This window comes from Lolium rigidum, chromosome 5, assembly GCF_022539505.1.
Source record: "Lolium rigidum isolate FL_2022 chromosome 5, APGP_CSIRO_Lrig_0.1, whole genome shotgun sequence".
NCBI lineage: Eukaryota > Viridiplantae > Streptophyta > Magnoliopsida > Poales > Poaceae > Lolium > Lolium rigidum.
Genome location: NC_061512.1, coordinates 121,868,541 through 121,886,010, shown reverse-complemented (window position 1 = coordinate 121,886,010; position 17,470 = coordinate 121,868,541). Strand labels below are relative to the sequence as shown.

At 43.1% G+C, this 17,470-nt stretch overlaps 1 protein-coding gene across 1 annotated transcript; it reads left to right on the top strand.

Annotated features, from left to right (window-relative positions):
• The first annotated feature begins 10,154 nt into the window (after window positions 1-10,154).
• LOC124658016 (probable calcium-transporting ATPase 9, plasma membrane-type) lies at window positions 10,155-17,175 on the top strand. Its single transcript, XM_047196468.1, has 7 exons — window positions 10,155-10,668; window positions 13,177-13,231; window positions 13,323-15,262; window positions 15,336-15,494; window positions 15,750-15,921; window positions 16,013-16,311; window positions 16,442-17,175. Exons 1-7 carry the CDS (start codon window positions 10,492-10,494, stop codon window positions 16,745-16,747), a joined length of 3,108 nt encoding a protein of 1,035 aa, XP_047052424.1. The 5' UTR covers window positions 10,155-10,491; the 3' UTR covers window positions 16,748-17,175.
• Window positions 17,176-17,470: the final 295 nt, after the last annotated feature.

Here is a 17,470-nt window from a genome sequence, read left to right as displayed (position 1 = left end):
TTCTAACATGACCTAAATTGCGGTTCCACAAATAAGTGGAATTCAAATCATTTGCCTTATGGCATTTTTAGCGTCAGTGTTATGTATGTGTGTTTCACCATTAAGATTTATAATAACTTATCCATCATACATGGAGTAATGTCATAATTTTAACAACTCATTGTTTTCATTTGACCAGAGCAAAATAACAATTATTAAGTTCTTTATTATAAATTCTAAGGGCTAGATAGAATGCCAACGACGAACATAATAACACTTTATTTTGTTCCAGACGTGCATTCCTATCATATTCCTTGTCGAGTCACTTAGGCCATTGTATTCTTGTATTGCGTTGTTATGTATGACACTTCATACCAACCAATATGGTATTAATACCCAAGAATTTCATTGTGTGACTTAACTAGGAATACAACCATAACATGTATATCATTTATATACACCTGAGCTAGACTTTCTAGTCTTTTCTTTTCTTTTGCCAAAATATCTTTTGCAGTTTCTCTTTTAGCTTTCCTCATTATTCAGAAAAACATTTCAACATCAATAACTTCTAGGTTTGTTGGTTAAATACCAATAACCTTGAGGTTCTTACTTTGAAGTTGATCATCATATGACAAGTGTTTCAGATTTCACTATTAGTAAATTTGTAATACGATGAACAATTTCACTCATAATTTTATCCATCAATTCATGATAACTTTCACGAGACCATGTCTGTACATGCTAGGCTCATAAAGTTTAAATCTTAGTATTCGCATATGCAAAACTGGCTTGCACCCGTTGGAAGCACACGTAGAATCTATAACACCCGATCATCACGTGATGCTTCGAAACGACGAGTCTTAGCAACGGTGCATACTAAGGACAATCACTTCATGGATATGCGAATATTGTTAGTGCCCCAATAGTTGGAGGATTGGGACGCCTTGCGTCTTCAACCTTCGTACATTCCCATAAAACTTATGAGTTTATGTAGTCTCACCAAATTTATATTCTATCATCTTGCAATAAGGTCTTACATATCACATATATCTCGTACCTTGATTATTTTCGAAAACTAAATTTTCAGCTCCTTACTTTTCAAACAGATTTGAACTTCAAGTTTCACGGAGACAAGATAACTTTAGGTACTAATTGAAACCATAGCTCTCTGAATCAACAAAGTGAGTTTCACTAAATGTTTGCAATAGGACTTAATCATTTCTTGATTCATTAACAATACGGTACCAATCCGTAAAGTTTCTAGTCAGATTTTAACGAGTATTTCTATCTCAACTATAAGACTAGCGCATAGTAGTAAACGGATGCCAATACTACAAAATTAATTCAAAATACTACTCGGACTATGTTTATGATAATTAGTTCATGTTTTAATCTAATTACTAATGAACTCCCACTTAATACAACATCCCTCATAGTTGTTAAGTGGTACACGATCCGCATCCACTACACCAAAACCGATCATCACGTGAGATGATGTAGCTTCAATGGTGAACATCAACATGTTGATCATATCATCCATATGACTCGTGTTCAACCTTTCGGTTTCCGTTGTCCCGAGGCCATGTCTGTACATGCTAGGCTCGTCAAGCAAACCCAAGTATTCCGCATGTGCAACATGGCTTACACCCGTTGTATGTCGAGTTTATCACACCCGATAATCACGAGATGCTTCAAAACGTCGAACAATGCAACGGTGCATACGAGGGAAGAACACTTTATTATCTTGATATTAATGTGAGGGATCATCTTATAATGCTACCGTCGCGATCTAAGCAAAATAAGATGCATAAAAGGATTAACATCACATGCAGTTCATATGTGATATGATATGGCCCTTTTGTCTTTGCGCCTTCGATCTTCATCTCCAAAGCACGGACATGATCTCTATCATCAACGGGCATGATCTCCATCATCGTCGGCGTAGCGTCAAGGTTCATGGCGCCGTCTTCATGATTGTCCTCCATGTAGCAACTATTACAACTACTTTGAAATACCTCTCAACATGAAATTTAAAGACAACCATAAGGCTCCTGCCGGTTGCCACAATACAATAATGATCATCTCATACATATTCATCATCACATTATGGCCATATCACATCACCAAACCACTGCAAAAACAAGTTAGACGCTCTCTAATTTGGTTTGCATATTTTACGTGGTTTAGGGTTTTCGATATAGATCTAATCTACCTACGAACATGAACCACAACGTTGATACTAATGTTGTCAATAGAAGAGTAAATTGAATCTTTACTATAGTAGGAGAGACAGACACCCGCAAAGCCTCTTATGCAATACAAGTTGCATGTCGAACGAGGAACAAGTCTCATGAACGCGGTCATGTAAAGTTAGTCCGAGCCGCTTCATCCCACTATGCCATAAAGATGCAAAGTACTCAACTAAAGGTAACAAGAGCATCAACACCCACAAACCATTGTGTTCTACTCGTGCAACCATCTATGCATAGACACGGCTCTGATACCACTGTAGGATAACGTTGCATAGAAAACAAAAATTTTCCTACCGCGAACACGCAATCCAAGCCAAGATGCAATCTAGAAGACGGTAGCAACGAGGGGGTATCGAGTCTCACCCTTGAAGAGATTCCAAAGCCTACAAGATGAGGCTCTTGTTGCTGCGGTAGACGTTCACTTGCCGCTTGCAAAAGCGCGTAGAAGATCTTGATCACGATCGGTTCGGCGCCACGAACGGGCGAGCACCTCCGTACTCGGTCACACGTTCGGTTGTTGATGAAGACGACGTCCACCTCCCCGTTCCAGCGGGCAGCGGAAGTAGTAGCTCCTCTTGAATCCGACAGCACGACGGCGTGGTGTCGGTGGCGGTGAAGGATCCCGGCGGAGCTTCGCTAAGCGTGCGGGGAAGAAGGAGGAGTGGGGCGGCTAGGGTTTGGGGAGAGGGGGTGGCCGGCCTCCAAGGGGTGCGGCCAAGGTGGTGGCTTTGGTGTGGCCGGCCCCCTCCCCTATGCCCCTCATTATATAGGTGGAACCCAAGTGTTGGTGTCCAAGTCTTCGAATAAGACCCGAAACCAAAACCTTCCATAGGAGGGGGCAATCCTAGCCCAACTAGGACTCCCACCCAAAGGTGGGATTCCCACCTCCCATGTGGGGGGTGGCCGGCCCCCTATGGTGGAGTCCACTTGGGACTCCACCCCATCTAGGGCTGGCCGGCCATGGAGGTGGAGTCCCTTGTGGACTCCACCTTCCTTGGTGGTTTCTTCCGGACTTTTCTAGAACCTTCTAGAACCTTCCATAGAACCTTCCGCGACATTTTATTTCACATAAAATGACATCCTATATATGAATCTTATTCTCCGGACCATTCGGAACTCCTCGTGATGTCCGGGATCTCATCCGGGACTCCGAACAAATATTCGAACTCCATTCCATAATTCAAGTACTACCATTTCAACATCCAACTTTAAGTGTGTCACCCTACGGTTCGAGAACTATGCGGACATGGTTGAGTACTCACTCCGACCAATAACCAATAGCGGGATCCGGAGATCCATAATGGCTCCCACATATTCAACGATGACTTTAGTGATCGAATGAACCATTCACATATATTACCAATTCCCTTTGTCTCGCGATATTTTACTTGTCCGAGGTTTGATCTTCGGTATCACTCTATACCTTGTTCAACCTCGTCTCCGACAAGTACTCTTTACTCGTACCGTGGTATGTGGTCTCTTATGAACTTATTCATATGCTTGCAAGACATTAGACGACATTCCACCGAGAGGGCCCAGAGTATATCTATCCGTCATCGGGATGGACAAATCCCACTTGTTGATCCATATGCCTCAACTCATACTTTCCGGATACTTAATCCCACCTTTATAGCCACCCATTTACGCAGTGGTGTTTGGTGTAATCAAAGTACCTTTCCGGTATAAGTGATTTATATGATCTCATGGTCATAAGGACTAGGTAACTATGTATCGAAAGCTTATAGCAAATAACTAAATGACGAGATCTTATGCTACGCTTAATTGGGTGTGTCCATTACATCATTCATACAATGATATAACCTTGTTATTAATAACATCCAATGTTCATGATTATGAAACTAATCATCCATTAATCAACAAGCTAGTTTAAGAGGCATACTAGGGACTTCTTGTTTGTCTACATATCACACATGTACTAATGTTTCGGTTAATACAATTATAGCATGATATATAAACATTTATCATAAACATAGAGATATAAATAATAACCACTTTATTATTGCCTCTAGGGCATATCTCCTTCAGATATCAGCTGGTGTAGGAACAACAATCACTGCAAAAGAATAAAGGAAACAAATCAAATGTGAGAAAATAAAGAGCACAGTCTATGTTAAAGGTAGCAAAAAAAAAACAAATGCTCAAAAAACCCCAGGAGTAGCACCATTGATGTACTAAAAGTAGCTACTAAAGTACCATAATGTAGCAAATATAAAAGCACTAGTGTAGCACTATAAAAATGAACCAAAAAAGAAGGAATGAAGCAAGTGTATGTTAAGTAGCGAGCATTGATGTACTAAAGTAGCTACTAAAGTACGAGTAATGTAGCAACTATATAAGCACTAGTGTGGTGCTATAAAAAATGAACAGAAATAAGGGTAAAAGGAAGTCTATGCTAAGTAGCACAAGTGATGTACTAAAGTACCACATGAAGTACCCTAATGTTGCAACTATAAAGCACTAATGCAGCGACACAAAAAAAAGGTCACAAAAAGAATGAAAAAATAAAATAAAGCAAAATGGAAGAAAAACATACTAAGCATATCAGCACTAGGCAACTCACCAGCAGGACTCTCATGAGCAGAGCTCTCTGGAAGAGGCATCTTCGCAACACAACTCTGAGTAGGAGGGCTCTCAGCACTAGGAATCTCTGGAGCAGACATATTTTGAGCAGGCAACTTGGCAGCAAGACCAACATCAACAACCTTCATAGCTAAAGAAGCATCAGCAGCACTGCATGCAGCAGGAATCTCTACAGCAGAGCCACCAACCGCATCAGGTACTAAAACGGTGATGTTATTAAAGTCCTCCCATTCAGGGGTGCCAGGCTCAAAAAGGTCAAAAGGGGGTGCATCAGGGGCCTTGGCAAGTGCAATTTCCCTACAACGCTTAGCAGAATCATCTAGGACTCGGAGATCTCGCAGGGCTATCAACAGATTGATGTTCACAAGCATCCTCAGATGGGAAAGAGGAGTCTCTAATAATAGCTGACTGTGGAACATCCGGTGCAGCGTGGTGTGATGGAACATCAGAATCTCTTGGTGCAAACTCAAAATCACAATCTTCTGAGCAAGCTGTAGGAATATAATCATCATCATATGCAGAACCATCCTCTTCTGGATCATCCACAGCAATATCAGCACCCTTAGACTCCTCCTCATCAACATCCTCATCACTAGAGTCCTCCTTGTCAGACTGCTCATCATCATCTGCAGAAACATCCTCTCCTAGATCAGTGTTTACATCTCCATGCATACCTTGGAATGTAACACTTGGACCTTCTTGTGTCTGCGATGCAGCATCAACATCACAAAGTAGAGCAGCCATCCTTTGAGACTGCATACGCTTGACACCGAGCAACATAATTCTTGTTTGCTATATCAAATTCAGCGACAAACAAGGTCTTGTGTTTCTCATGCAAATGCTTATAACGATGTCGGAACTCGAAAAACATAATCATTTGAATGTAGCAAAAATGATATATGAGCAGTTCATATTAAGTATTGTAGCAGTTCATATAAAGTATTGGAGCATAAAAACAGATAATCTATAATTAGCAAGTACAGATCAGTAGCAACCAAAAGTGCATGAAGGTAGCAAAGATGTAACACTAAAGTAGCAACAAATAAATAAGATTGCAGCATGAACAATACCTCAAGTTCCTGGCTGCTAGGGAAAACAAGCCAATCATTTAGTGAGGTCTGAAGGGTTCACTTCGAGGTTCAACGAGAGCTCCCTCGGCACGTCCAGGTAGTACATTTGCATATGGTGTTTCACTTATATCAAGGAACTACACATAGAACAAGGAAAAACATGATAAGAATCCTAATTGAAGCAAGTAAGAAAATAACAAAAAAAACCATGGAAATGCGAGGTTACTTCCTTACCGGTCTCCTACCAAAAACCTTGGTGTTGTGAAGAAACAACTTGGAAAGGTCACATTGAACTGCAAAAACAAAATCACTGCATTTGACATGACAAACTCTTGGCGGTGAATAGTCTATGACATGACTCGCTGGGAGGAAGCCGAAGATGGTCCAAATAGATTATCCGCAAAGAGAAAAACAGTCAACACTACGTGAGCAACCAAAACTATGCTTGTGGAATTAAGTGCAGGAAGTGAAACAAGTTGTCGGAATGATAACATACACCAAGAGCAAGCAAATGGGCCGGAGATCCAAAACTCAAACTTGGAATTCCCTTTCTTAAGAGAAGGAGTCTTTAACCTTTTCTTCTGCATCTTCTTAACCTCTTGCATCAATCGCTCCAGGATGTACTCATCCCGGGCATATTCATGGGTTCTAGATGGATGAAGCATGCTACCTAAGTAGTCCATACCAACATGATTGCTGCTCTTCGGATCAACAACAGTAGCCATACATAGGAGGTCCCGGGACCTAACTATAGTATCCTCATCGGTGTCTTCACAACCTTTCGGGACCTTGATGGTGGTAGGAATATCAGGTCTAGGATTAGAACCCTCGTAAACATCTCGAAGGGCACTTTGTTCAAACTTTTTGAGTTCAACAACTGGGGTTTGCCCTGAGCGTATACCAAACACCTTGGTAATCATATCTCTGGTGAAAACAATCCGCTTCTTCCCAACTCTGAACTCACGGAGAGACGGTGTGATATGCTGCGCAACATAGTCTATGAGCTCGTTCGGTATGTTGAATGGTGCAACATTTAGTAATGACCTAAAGGCACTCTTCTCCTCAATAACGGCTCTTTTCTCAGGCTTCAACTCATCCGCAGCAACGACGCGGACGCTTCGCAGACAAAATGGTCTTTCGAAGTCCACTTAGCTTGATCCTCTGCACTAGGCATAGGTTGCTTCCCAGCTTTTTTGGAAACCTGAAACAACAAAAAATGAACAAAAAACAAGTTGTATATCAAAAAACAAATGAAGCAAAAAATGGAATAATGTAGCAATACACATACATTTAACAAAAAATGATGCACATGGACATGGACAGATATACATGGACATGGGCATGGAAATGCAAAGGTTTGGTACATGCTACCATAAACAACCAAATCAAATGCTGCAAATGGAACCATGAGCACACTATACATTGCTACATAAACAAAGGCAAACATAACTAACACATGAACATCTGCTGGGTAGAATGAAAGGAACATCTGCAAAGGTTTGGTACAGCATGATATTTCAGTGGAAAAAACTCACATCCATCTGTAGCAAAAGTGGAAGATTCTCACTTCCACGTCTCCCAATAGATCAGGGCGCTCTCTACCTTCAATACTATGTCGGAAATGCCGGAAATAGGAAGGAAATCCCATTAGTGAGGGGCGGGGACATGCTTCAGATCGGGGAGGAGGACATCCGGGAACAAGAGATGAGAGGGAAGCTACTCACCCGAACAGATCGGCAACGAAGAAGAACACGACGCGGGGAGGAGATCGGCGCCGATGAACCTACATAGCTAGGGGTTCAGAAATGGAGCGAATGGCGGGGATCGGGGTCTAGGGTTCCATGAGAGGAGCACGAGAGGAGCACGAGAGGACGACGAACCTCTACTACGAAGCTTGGCGCCGCCGTTCTCCGGTGGGCGGCGGAAATCGTCGCCAGCGGCGGTTGAATCTCCCGGAACCGCTCCCCAGCCGCCGCTCGCTTCCTCCGCCACCTCGCGCGAGAGCGTGATTAAGGGGCGCGGCGAGGCGCAGTAATGAGGTCGGGGCGGCGCGGTCCGGAACGGCGCGGTCCGCGGACGGATAAGGTGGCGACGTGGCGGAAGGAGAACGGTTCGATTGAAAGGATCCAACGAGCGTCGAGTGGGAGGAAAAGAGAGCTGTTCCCCCGGGGGAACGTGAGCGTTTTCCCAAAGAAAATGCAGGTTTCCTAGTCCTAGCAGAAAAGTAGAAACTTTAGAACCGATTCCTAGAGCGCATGGTCCTGCATAATGAAAAGGAACATTCCAAATATCAGAATAATATTCCTTTTTTTGGTGCTAAATACTTGTCACGGATTTAATTAAAATATATGCTAAAATTCGTCTGGATTCATTGAGTATGCGACAAATATTTACGGTGTGTTTGGTAGGTCGGCTCCTCTCAACAAGCGTTTCTCACCTCATCCCTGCTGACCTCAACTGTGTTGAGTTGAGAATTTTGGCTTGTTTGGCAGACTGTATGAGTTGAGAAATTCTGAGTGGAGAAGTTGTTTGGTTCTCATGTATGACCTGAGAGTGCTATACTAAAATAAAAAGCAATCAGGTCCCTAAATACAAAACGAAAAAGCAATCGGGTCCTGTAATGTTGGGCTCAGGCTTGAGGAGCCGCCGGCGGCGAGAGAGCCGCCGCCGGTGAGAGGAGCAGCCGCCGGAAGGTTGAGCCTCTCCTCCTCCGTGCGTGGTGAGGGCAAGCTGGGCCGTCGAGGCCGTCGTCGCGCGAGCACAGCTGCGGTGCGAGATGCAGCCATGGCCGTGGACGCCGTCGTCGCGCTCGGTGCGCAGGGAGGCGGCGCTCGCGTGGGAGAGGAGGCGCTCGGTGGTAGGAGGCGGCGCAGGCGCTCGGTGCGCAGGGAGGCGATGCTGGCGCCCGGTGCGAGGAGGCGGCGCTCGGTGGGAGGAGGCGTCGCTCGCGTGGGAGAGAGGAGGACGAGGGGTGCGAGGGGGGAATGAACGGGTCGGGTGGGGGTCTGGGGGTGCGGTGGGGGCCCGAAACAGTGTTTCGCGGGATGAGGAGAGCCCGGGCGAGGAGGGAAGCTCGATTTGAGCTTCGCTCCTCGGCCGGCTCGAGGCGTTTTCGTATGAGGTCGCCAGTGCTGGGAAGGCCCGACCCGACCTAACAAACATGTTCTCTCTCAAATATCTCGGTTGAGATGGGAAAATCAGTGCTCCCCCGGGCTACCAAACACACCCTTAGTGTCGCGAGAGATACAACCGATTAGGGTTTCCTGCCTTCCGCCGTTGATCTGCCTCGCCTAATGTGGCCTTAGGGCCACATAGGCGTGGTGGATCCCAGTCCTTGTTGGCGGGCGGAATCGTTGTTGTTGTTGTTGTTGTTGTTGTTGTTGTTGTTGTTGTTGTTGTTGTTGTTGTTGTTGTTGTTGTTGTTGTTGTTGTTGTTGTTGTTGTTGTTGTTGTTGTTGTTGTTGACTTAGAAAGGCGTGGCGGTGCCGCCTTTCGGAAGATGGAATAGAATTATCCATGTCTAACCGTTGTTCTTGTGATGCGTTTAGCATCATCGGATGGCGTGTGAAGGTTTGTCTCCGACGAATCTTGCTGGATTTGGTCTATGTTACTTCCGATCTACGTTACTCTTCATCGCCGATGGCTGATGCTCTCGTGCTTGGTCCTTTGAGATCTTAGCACGTCGACTTGCCGTCTGTCTATTATAACAAATTATACTACAACTCCAATAAGGGGGAGAGGTGAAGATGTTGGCATGCCTTTGGCTAGTTTGAGTACTTGTAGTCGTGGCTAGGTGGTATAAAGACCTTTTTGTATTTTTAGTACTCTTGGGTTCCTTGTACTGCTGTGGAGGATTGTGAACATACCAGTTAACTTCTCGGAAAAACACATATTTAGAACTAGACAAAGTACTAAAATTATTACATGACCATATTCATATCCATGCTTACTCATAGTATTTTAGCGGAAAAATAACATTTTATGAGACATGTAAAAATGACAATTTGATGCTCGAAAGACCATTTTTTACATCACTGATTTTAATACTTTTAACTAGAACATATTATATTTGAATATTTTACTGTTTTTTACGAACTTCTGTTCTTTGGGGAGCATATGCTTCCGGAAGAAAAAGAAAAAACACTTCAGAGAAAGTCCACACGGATTCGACGCGGCCAGACGAGCGGGGTCCACCGCTGTGGTGCCGTCCATGAAGCTGAGAAGGAGGCAAGGGATGGAATAAGAAACGGCGATGACCCTTTCATGTTCGTCCAGAAAAATAGTGCGACGAAACCCAAGAAACGGAAAGGGCAGAGCCAAAAGAGGAGAAAAACCCCGGCATATCTGTGCATCTGTGATCCCAGTGGGTGAATAAACAAGAGCGGCTAGCTGCCATGTCCTCCTTTCTTTAGCACTAGTAGTACTCCCTCGAACTCATCGCTAGGGGGAGTGGAGGGAGGCAGGGCCAAGTGGTGCTCATCACGAACCCCTTCCATCCTCCTCGCCGGCCCAAGTAGTGCTGGTGCCGTGGTGGTGCTAGGCTAGGGTGTGCGGCTGCGAGCGGGAGAGGAGGAGCAGGCACAGGCAAGATGGAGAAGTACCTGCAGGAGAACTTCGAGGTTGCGTCCAAGAACCCCTCCGAGGAGGCGCAGCGGCGGTGGCGCTCCGCCGTCGGCACGCTCGTCAAGAACCGGCGCCGTCGCTTCCGCCACGTGCCAGACCTCGACGAGCGCCAGGAGAACCATGCCAAGCGCCGCTCCGTCCAGGTACGCACATGATCTGTTCATCTATCTACGGTCCACGCACGCACTGCCCAAGTTCTAGTTTAGTTCTAGCTCGATCTCATCTCCGCGTCTACCGTTTCAAATCTCGTAACCGATCGTTTATTTTTTCTGAAGAAGATCAGTCGCCGTGCTCTCGATTTCTCCCAACTGGATACGGAGTATTTAGGAGTAAAACTGTAGCATTTTCTATTAGATTGCGGTCTTGCCATCAGATCGCGACAGGGGGAGTAGCAGCCCCTGCTTCCCAGATTAGTTTCCTCTACATGCCCCGCACAGTATAACCCATTGAAATGAGCAGTTGGAAAGAGAACAAAATCAGCATGTTCCTGCTGTAATGGCGAGCCTGTTTGGTAGTGGCCTGGTGGGGGCATCGTGTGCACGTATCATGTTGACTTGACCCGTCCCGTCCGTCCTTGGAGGTTGAGACTTGAGACTGGCTGCCCATGGTCTTTGTTCTTTGGGCGGCCAGGCTGACCAAGGCTGTCTCTCTCACTCCTGTGAGGGGACGAAGCTTCCGCGAAGCAGCAGCCGTGTGAATGAGCAGTGCAAAAGGCACACCTTATCGTCATCTTCTGTCATGTCCATGAGGTCCCCACTCTTGTCAATTGTCACCCTGTGGATGTGGTGCAAATGGCCAAATGCCGAATTTAAGATCGTAATCTCTGGCATTTATTCGCCTTCCTTGTTTCCTTATCTGTTTGATTTGGAGGATCTAGCGTTATGACCCCGAGCTCATAGAGTCATAGATCGGTGCCATGTGATGTCCTCTCTTGGTTGCCTCTTCTTTATGCTCCAAAATCAACCAGGAAATGATTTTTTTTGCCGGGTCGCTAACTACCAGAGTAGATTTGAAGAGTTTCATACTCCCTCCGTCCCCCCCCCCCCCCACCACACACACACCAAAAAAAGCTGCTATACATCCGTATCTAGAAAAAGTTGAGCAGCATTTTTACATTTTGCGGATTTTATAACATAAGTTTTTCACGGAGGTTTAATACGTGACACGAGTCTTGAAGCATGAATCAGATGGTGAAAAGCTACACCGGTAGGGACCGACCCTGGTGAATTTTCCGGGTTAAAAATCAACCCCACCCTAGCTGGTTTACTGACTTACTTCGGTGGCCATGTAAAATAAGGGTACATGAAAATTGAATAAAATATTCAAGAGGATTTTTATTTGGAAACAAAGTACTAGGGAAATGACTTCTTGAAAGTGTGTACTGCAATATTGAAAAAAAGTCAAGACATAACAACACCAACTGACCATTCGAAATTATTCATCGTGATTTAAGGAATGGAGAAACAAAAAATAAATAGATCACCAACTGGACAACCAGGTACATTAGAATGTAGAGGTAATAGGAGCATCATTTTATTTATTTATTCATTTTCTAAATTCTGTAATAAGTGTTTGCATTAACCTTTTGCTTTGTTGTCATTTTAGTCATCTGTTTTCATTTTTTTAATTTTCTTTTCCACAGCAGTTCTTATGTTTTGACAATTCATTATGCACTATGTGGCTGCTAGATAAGACCTATTTGAAATTAGCTGATGTAGCATGACAAAGAAAAATGGGTCTAAATGTTCCAATCCTATCAGCAGTCTCAGTCTTGGGGATTAGAGTAGTACTGGATTGAGACATTTCAATTGAGGGACGATCGATTGATATAATTTTAAAAAGTGCATCCATAAAGGTGGAAGACCAATATGCCATGCACTCCTCTACTCGGTTGCTTTGGACAATAGGCACATGCGTTCAAACCATGTAACTGTAAAGTTGAGAATCTTTGAGTAGGTAGTTAGTTAGTTTCCACTTCCAAGAGTAGAGAATATTTTAGGCAGAGATTACAGAATCTTTTGGCTACTTTGTCTTAGACGACCATGAAGTCTTGAAAGATATTCATTTGTTGTACCAATCAGTCTGCCAACTAGTTTGGTAGGCTGTTACTTGATTCTTCTTCGAGATGCTTGGCGTTCTTTTTCAAATCAAGACAAAGTTAGCTTATCTTCCTTTCAAATGTGTGCCAGTTAATCGTCTTGCCAATAGTTTTGATGTGGATGTAATAATTCCTTTATGACAACATGTTAGCTTATTTTCTTACTTTTTCACAACGATACCGGAAAATTGCAGGCGTCACATTCAAGCAATCAGTTTATTTGCTATTTTACTTTTTTCTAAAATGAACAAAGTTCCATGTTTGAGAAAATTAACATTTATTTGTTTGGCTCGTCTGTGTATATCACTGAAAGTGGTAAATCTCCATGTTTGGCACCTGTATCTTCTTTTCATCCTGCTGATGTTTATTGTTGCCATCCAAGGGCTATAATTTAAAAATGTATTCATTGCAATGGGCTAATGACTAGTATTGACGTTACTTGTTGACTACTGCATTTTAACTTTGTGATTGTATCTTACAATTGCAATAAAATGACCTAAGTCTTGTATGTAACGGGTAACAAAGTTTCTCTTCTTCGTGGTTTCTTTTCCAGGAAAAAATCCGGGTTGCCCTCTATGTGCAGCAGGCTGCAATCACTTTCATTGGTGGTACGAGTCTACATGATAACCTTTTATGTTATTGTTCCTCTTTTCTCATTAGTAACTATATTTTATCTGTGTACCTTTCTATGCTATAAAGGTGCCAAGAAGAAAGAGTACCAGCTAACAGAGGATATAATCAAAGCTGGGTTTTCCATCAATCCCGAAGAACTGGCATCAATAACAAGCAAGCATGACTTGAAAGCTTTAAAGATGCATGGTGGTGTAGATGGTATATCCAAAAAAGTACGTTCAGCATTCGACCGTGGTGTATCTGCCACTGATTTGGATACAAGACAAAGCATATATGGTGTCAATCGCTACGCTGAAAAACCTTCAAGAAGTTTCTGGAGTTTTGTCTGGGATGCATTGCAGGACACGACCCTTATCATTCTGATGGTATGTGCTTTGTTATCTGTTGTAGTTGGATTGGCATCTGAAGGTTGGCCTAAGGGCATGTATGATGGCGTGGGGATAATACTCAGCATTCTCTTGGTTGTGATGGTTACTGCTGCCAGTGACTATAAGCAATCGCTCCAGTTCAAGGAGCTAGATAATGAAAAGAAGAACATATTTATCCATGTAACGAGAGATGGTGGTCGACAGAAGATCTCGATATATGATTTGGTAGTTGGTGATATTGTGCATTTATCTATTGGAGACCAAGTGCCTGCTGACGGACTATTCATACATGGATACTCCCTTTTGATAGATGAATCCAGCTTATCAGGTGAGAGCGAGCCAGTGTATACTTCTACAGATAAACCATTCATCTTGGCAGGAACTAAAGTGCAAGATGGTTCTGCTAAGATGATAGTAACTGCTGTCGGTATGCGCACTGAATGGGGAAAGCTGATGAGCACTTTGAGTGAGGGAGGAGAGGACGAGACACCATTGCAGGTTAAACTAAATGGAGTTGCGACCATTATAGGAAAGATTGGGCTGGTATTTGCCACACTAACATTCGTAGTCCTGATGGCAAGATTCCTTATTGAAAAGGGTACAACAGTTGGTCTGTCCAAATGGTATTCTGCTGATGCCTTGACTATAGTAAACTACTTTGCAACAGCGGTTACTATTATTGTTGTTGCTGTTCCCGAAGGGTTGCCGTTGGCTGTTACTTTGAGCCTTGCATTTGCAATGAAGAAGTTAATGAATGACAAAGCGCTTGTCAGACACCTTGCAGCATGTGAAACAATGGGATCTGCTGGCACCATTTGCACAGACAAAACGGGTACTTTGACTACTAACCATATGGTGGTTGACAAAATTTGGATAGCTGAGCTTTCAAAGTCAGTCACAGGTAACACTAGTATTGAAGATCTGAACTCTTCAATTTCTTCAAGCGCATGGAGCCTACTTTTGCAGGGCATTTTTGAGAACACTAGTGCAGAGATGGTCAAAGGAGATGATGATAAACAAATTGTTTTGGGCACCCCAACTGAAATAGCGATATTCGAATATGGCTTGAGCTTGCAAGGATATAGTGATGCCGAGGACATGAGCTGCACCAAGGTTAAGGTTGAGCCTTTCAATTCAGTCAAGAAGAAGATGGCAGTATTGGTTTCTTTACCTGGTGGCACATACCGTTGGTTCTGCAAAGGTGCATCAGAAATTATTGTTGAGATGTGTGACAAGGTGATTGATCAAGATGGGGATGTTATTCCCTTGTCAGATGATCGTAGAAAGGACATCATGGATACTATCTACTCATTTGCTTCAGATGCTCTAAGGACATTGTGCCTGGCGTTTAAGGATGTGGATGATTTTGATGAGAATGCAGATAGTCCTGCTAGTGGATTTACTCTGATAATCATATTTGGCATCAAGGACCCTGTGCGCCCTGGAGTGAAGGAAGCTGTTCAGAGCTGTATAACTGCTGGTATCATGGTGAGAATGGTGACTGGTGATAATATCAATACAGCTAAAGCTATAGCCAAAGAGTGTGGCATATTGACTGATGATGGAATAGCAATAGAAGGGCCAGATTTCCGTAACAAGAGCCCGGAGGAATTGAGGGACTTGATACCTAAGATTCAGGTAAATACCTGCTTTCTCCATCTATTAAGTGAACTAAGATCTTCAAAAATTAACATTTAGCAACCTTTGGCAGGTCATGGCTCGTTCATTACCATTGGACAAACATATGCTTGTGACAAACTTGAGAGGTATGTTTCAAGAGGTTGTTGCTGTGACAGGTGATGGTACAAATGATGCTCCTGCATTACACGAAGCAGATATTGGGCTTGCTATGGGCATTGCAGGCACAGAGGTACTATTTTCTTATGCAATTTTGATCTTATAGTAGCATTAGTACAATTTGCAGAGGTTAGATGTTCCAACATGCATTAACATCTAACAAATCGATCAAAAAAATTATTTCTCCTCATCTCACTACACTAATCTGTTATTAGACCCTGCAATTGCCAATTGTTGCTTCTGTTAGAACAGTGACTTGAAAAAACTAGCCTTCAAGTAAATCTTGTTGATTCTTAGAAGTTGTTGACAGTATATTGGATTTTCGCAGGTTGCGAAGGAGAGTGCCGATGTCATAGTGCTCGATGACAATTTCACAACAATCATAAATGTTGCAAGGTGGGGTCGTGCGGTTTACATAAACATCCAGAAGTTTGTGCAGTTTCAGTTGACTGTGAACATTGTTGCTTTAGTGATCAACTTTGTCTCAGCATGCATCACAGGTGTGAGAAACATTAATGTATTCATTCAACGCTATGGTTTTATCCATAGAACAATTAATGTGGTATTCATGTTCTCATTCTTGCATCACAGGGAGCGCTCCTCTCACTGCTGTGCAGCTGCTCTGGGTGAACATGATTATGGATACACTAGGAGCTTTAGCTCTGGCAACTGAGCCTCCAAATGATGAAATGATGAAGAGGCCGCCTGTTGGGCGAGGTGAAAGTTTCATTACCAAGGTCATGTGGAGAAACATCATTGGGCAAAGTATATATCAGTTGGTTGTACTTGGCGTTCTCATGTTCGGCGGCGAAAAACTTCTGAACATCAATGGTCCAGATTCCAAGACCATTATCAATACGCTCATATTCAACTCCTTCGTGTTTTGCCAGGTGAGTAGTGCATTGTGGAGACATTTTTTTTCATTGCTAGCATTGTTTTGAAGGACCCCTTGTTTCAACTGGTGAACTTATACTAGGGTGTAATATTAATGACTATGTTCTTTGAACGATGTTGCATCAGGTATTCAACGAAGTAAACAGCAGGGAAATGGAGAAGCTAAACATTTTCCGTGATATCATTGGCAATTGGGTCTTCATCGGGGTCATAACCGCGACGGTGGTGTTCCAAGTGGTGATCATTGAGTTTCTCGGGACCTTTGCCAGCACAGTTCCACTCAGTTGGCAGCACTGGTTAGTAAGCGTAGGTATAGGATCCATCAGCCTGATTATTGCAGTTATCTTGAAGTGCATACCAGTTAAATCCGGTGATGCGTCTGCAAGTCCGAATGGTTACAAGCAACTTGCCAGCGGTCCTGATGACGTGTAGCTGGAGAGGAGTAATTGAATAATTGCAATATTTGCTTCCAGCAGAATTCAGGATGGATCATATTGCATGACATATAGCTGGAGAGGAGTAATTGAATAATTGCAATGTTCGCTACCAACAGAATACAGGATGGGTCATATTGCATTTCCTATTTTAGCTCTATTGCGCCACCAGCCACTGTTTTGGTTGAGATTTGCCAATTTTGTTTACTACTGTATATGCCATTTGTGGTGCAAGTGTGCACCACAGGATCTGACTGCACTGCGTTGTGGTTTTTTCAGTTTTTTTTTTTTGGGTCGCATTTGTTTTGGAGTCTCCTCCATTATCCTAGCTTAAGAACAATATTGCTAGATTTATTTGAACCTTAATGTAATACTCCCTCGGTCCATAAATGAATGTCTTAACTTTATCTAGATACAGTTGTAACACGTTTTTAGTGTGTAAGTGCTGTATCTACAAAAAGTGAAGTCACTTATTTTTTTGACAGAGGGAGTATACTTTTTATTTACATATATAGCAATAATAGTTGTAAATGGTTAACAATTTCCAATCAATTTCACGTGGCATTGCAATTTAGGTTTGTAACTGTGTGTTAGCCCAATTGTGTTCGCATGTTAAACTTGTAATTTTGGTGTAAACTTCACTTGATGTAAATGAAGTTTTGAACTCTGCGTCAACACTCATGAGAAGAATTTTAAGAAATGTACAGTAGGATCAAAATCC